Here is a 4,537-nt window from a genome sequence, read left to right on the forward strand (position 1 = left end):
ACACAGCAGCTAAAAGCGTACAAATGTTGAAAGTAGCCTTCTAGAAAGCAGCAGAGTATTTTTATACCAAATAATTCTTATTAGATGCCCACAACATAAACCTGCTCTTTATCTAGATTTAAAAATCTAGATTAAAAATTTAGGTACAAAAGTAGCAGTTCATATTTACTTCCTTTCCATTTTCTCTATTCCATCCTGAGAATTCATTACTCTTGCAGCCAGCACTGTCCTGTTTATTATCAACTGAAAGTGAAAAAGACACAGCCAGGATTAATTAAATTTTTTATTTAAATGAAATACATGGACACATTTTGAGGTATTTGTTCTTATTTATACATGAGTATTTTTCCAGGTGTTCAGTCAGCATGACATGAAGGAAAGACAAAAAAATACAAAACCATTTCATCAAGATGAGGCCGAAAAAGCAAAAGTTGGAAAGATCTGTGGGAAGTGCACAGGTAAGAAGTTTACTCCATATTCAGAATAGGATTTAAGGACATAGCTAAATGTTATTGAAATCTGGCTTCAGAGAAAGGAAGATTTTAGAGCAATTTGGAGACAAATTCTTATTTTAAGTAGACACAGTCCAAATTAAAGGCATTCTACAGATTTTGACACATTAATTTTAAAAAGTGTATTCTTCGAAAAAGTAATACCATATTCTAAATAAAAGGAGAAATACCTACATTTTCATACAGATGTAAACTGATACATTCAATGTTTCCCTTTTTGTACACACCATTGTCTAACCACAACAGGTTATATTTCTAAGCATATAATTTCTGACCTGCCAAAAAGACACAATCAAGACTATTTTGTCCATGAACTCAGATTTCAGAAAAGTAGAAAAAAGGCATTTTTTCAGTATCATGAGTGAAGCTTTACTTTTGAAGGTGCAGTTTTACAGAACTCTGTTTCCCTCTTCCTAGCATTTATTAGAATGAAAGTGTCCAATTTCTTTTCCTGAAAATTATCCTTAGAATAATCACCAAATAGCCAGTGTCCAATGTATGAGCTACTTCTTTCACTTTAGAAGATGCTGTAAGAGAAATTCATTCCCAAATTTAGCCTTATTTTTATTTTTTAAACTGTTGTTTCAGAAATAGAAGTATTTCTGTGAGTTTTCTAAAATATTTAGGAAAAGACATTTTATCTAAATCTTACCTTTCCCCATCCAAGTGTTTGCAATGCAGTGCATCACAGGTTAGCAGTCAGGAAAAACAGACAATAAAACTTACTGGGCAGAGCAGGAGGAAGGGGAGGGGAATTTTCTGAAATGGATTTATCTGGTTTTACTGTCTCAAGTGAAAGGTAAAAGAAAGTAGAACAGAATAAAAGCTGAAGAAAAGTACAATGCCAGCGTTGGTCCAGTTTAACAGTCCAAGGGAAGCTTAGTAACACAGCTGAAGCAACCCGAGAGATATCTCTTTGCTTACAAGTCATCTTTAAGTTTTGTATGGTAAACAGTTAAAGTCCTTTGACAGACTGAAAATACCTTTTTTTTTTTCCTTTCCCTAGTTGCTTTTTCTTTCCCTGGGATTAATTTTCATCTGTAGAAAAATCCCCAGGGTTTTAAATTTTTTTCAGCTGAACTTGAAGCTTTCTGTCTCCAGAGAAGAGACCTAGCTGCCCGTCTCCTCAAATTCACTGTAGGGAGATGAAGCTGAAGAAGTTTTAGACTCTCCATCACTGTTGCACTCCCGTGGGGGACCAGGACTGGGAACTTCTGGGAGCTCCTTGGCAGAGAGCGTTTCCTTGCTGTTAGAGCCTAAGGAATGGCAGTCCAGCAAGCTCTGCAGGTGTTTGATGTAGCTTATTGCAGCTCTCAGGGTCTCCACTTTGCTGAGGCGCTTGTCAGTGAATTCCTTGGGCAGGTGCTCTCTCAGGCGTGTGTATCCCTCGTTCACGCAGCGCACCCGCTGCCTTTCCCTCTCGTTCCTCTTTCGAATGAAGGCAGGCTCAAAGGAATAGTCATAGATGCCCATGTAGCCAGGGAATGGGATGTAGGAGACACGACCTGTGTGCCCACTATAGGCTTGCTCCCAGTAAGATGGGTCCAGATGGAAAGGAACCCCAAAGGGCTCTCTCAGGGATATCCCGTGGGAATGCACATAGCCGTTAGCCAGAGACATAGCTCCTGGAAATGCAATCCTGTTCAGTAGTCTGTCATCATCTTTACTGTTGTCCATGCTTCTTTTTTTTCTCACCAGTGGAATGTTAGTTCCCGAATTTGGCTTCCAGTGTACTAATCCAACATTTGTATAGGTACTGTGCCCTGCAGGCTGCAGTTTCTTCCTGTGTTGTATTAAAACTCAGATCTCAAAGCACAGCTAACAACTCATGAGGTCCACTCTGTGCCTGGAAATCAGCTCTAAGCCCTGTTGTTTTTATACATGTAGGATGCCAGCTAATGTACAGACAGGTTTCGAGGACCATCACTCCACACTTTAAACCCTTCTTTTCCTCTGATCTTCATATTTCAAAAGATAATAAGAGGGTTCCTGTGTATTCCTTTTCTCTCCACTTGAAATTATGACCATAAGAGTTAATGCCAAACATAAATAATCTTCCAGGCTCTAAACACTTCTCATGTATTGTAATCCATGATATCGTTTGATATAATTGCCTCCAAAAGATGGGTAATTTGCAAAGTTTACAGAGATCTTCAAAGTTTTGGCAGAACTCCTCCCTTTCAGGAACCAAGGATCTTCTGTCATCTGAAAACTACCCAAAGGCTTTTCACAATGAAATCCAAAAGACAACTGCAAGCTTTGTTGTTTCGGCTGCTCTGGTCTAACTGAAACAGCTCACAAGCAGTTTGCAAAACTTATATGGTAAGTCTCTAGCTTTCTGGGAAAGCCGAGAAATCTTCAAAGGGAAGAGTGCTCTCTTGTGGTTGCAAGTCATGTCAGATCAAGAATGCAATATGTGCAAGTGTAAGAGGAAAACTGCTTTTTTTGCCCTAAGAGAGGCTTTTTCAACAAATGTGAGTTTCACAAATTGAACATGAGCATTTTCAAAAAATCTTCAACATTTTGAGAGTTTCTGCTCATTGTAAGAATGTCTTGGTCATCACTGTGAGCACCTGCTTCAGATAAACAAAAAAAAGGTGATGCCTTGATAGCCCCACGTGCAGCTATTAGTAGATGTTTACATAGATTTAACTCACCTGATGGACCCTACACACTGCTTTAGTGGGGGAGCTGAAAATCTCTCTTGACTGCCAGATTTATGCTGTGTCCTCCAGTTTGCCTGCAGCTTGCCAATGAAAAGGGGTGGACAAAAGGACTTTTGACAGTATAAGGTCATAATGTCCTTGTCTATGCCTTTCCTCTGAGATATCCTGCTGTGTTAGGATCTTCTTCTGCAGCAATTTGAGGGTCTTTGACTTTTCCCACATTTTTGTTCAAGAGCTCCATAGTTAAATTTTTTTGTTGAAAGCACAGCAGTTTTATCATCTTAACAGAATTTCATTTTTTTGGTTACTATCAGTCTGGGAAGTTGAACATTTGGTGTGGGAGAGCTGTGGGAAGGAATGGACATGAAAAGATACAGGTATGTAGGCTCTATTAAAACTGTTCTTTTGCTCAAAATGGAAGTTTCCACTCTGTTTAGTCTCTCATGCCAAACTGCCTCAGTAGTGTGAGTAACTGAAACAACATCCTCCACTCTGATAAACACATTTGTGTTTCTGCTGAGTTAGAAACCAGCAGCAATGATGTTAGCATACATTTTCAAGTCAGCCATTGTGTCTTTGCTGGCCTATTCTGCAGCTTCAGAAAACAATGGTAATCTTCAAAGCATGATGAATGTACAGGCAGACTGTTCCAGACAGGCATGAGTGAGAACAATCCTGGACTCTGGTTTATGTTGGGGCAGAATCAGCACCAAAATGGCTCAAAAGCCAGGACAACCATCCATTTACTTTCACCTCCATCACTGACATGGACTAGCAAGAACTGGTGTTTGAAGCTGAATGCTTTGTAGCATCACCTAAGAGATAGCCAGTGGTTTTCATGAGGGGTTGAGATCTTTTCCAGTCACAACCAAGTATCTTTCCAAAATATGTGCCATAGCTCAGATGGAATGTATAGGTGTGAGGTAAAAATTACCGAAGAATGCCCCATGGTATGTACAATTAATTTCATAATCAAATAATTGAGAGACTTTCTGCCTTTTAAAAGGTCTTCAGAAACGGTTGATCAGGATGGATTCTTCAATATCACTTACACTATAAACTCTGTTGTCCAGAAGAAACGTTTTCAGAAATGAATGATTAAAAGAAAATAACTCCTTCACTGTAGCGCTAAGGTAGGCCAGGACTTTAAGGTTTCCTAAAACAAAGAGGATGTTGACCTCTAAGCAAATACCTGAAGTAGGAAAAGGACATTCAATCTCTGTCATCATTTGATTTAAAACGTTGCTGTCTGGCAGTATTCCTGAAGCATGCCTCTTGGGGGGTCTCAGCTGCCAGATGATTTCACAGCTCTCCATGACCTTGCCAGCAGTCTAGCCATGTTCAAAAGGCAGGGTTACG

The 4,537-nt window shown here is 39.4% G+C and overlaps 1 protein-coding gene across 1 annotated transcript; it reads right to left on the reverse strand.

Moving 5' to 3' along the window:
* Positions 1-1,622: 1,622 nt before the first annotated feature.
* On the reverse strand, positions 1,623-2,412 carry ASCL4 (achaete-scute family bHLH transcription factor 4). The gene has a single exon (XM_017823324.1). The coding sequence runs from the start codon at positions 2,187-2,189 to the stop codon at positions 1,623-1,625; it is 567 nt and encodes a 188-aa protein (XP_017678813.1). The 5' UTR covers positions 2,190-2,412.
* Positions 2,413-4,537: the final 2,125 nt, after the last annotated feature.

Source organism: Lepidothrix coronata, unplaced genomic scaffold (genome assembly GCF_001604755.1).
Source record: "Lepidothrix coronata isolate B3197 unplaced genomic scaffold, Lepidothrix_coronata-1.0 Scaffold102, whole genome shotgun sequence".
NCBI lineage: Eukaryota > Metazoa > Chordata > Aves > Passeriformes > Pipridae > Lepidothrix > Lepidothrix coronata.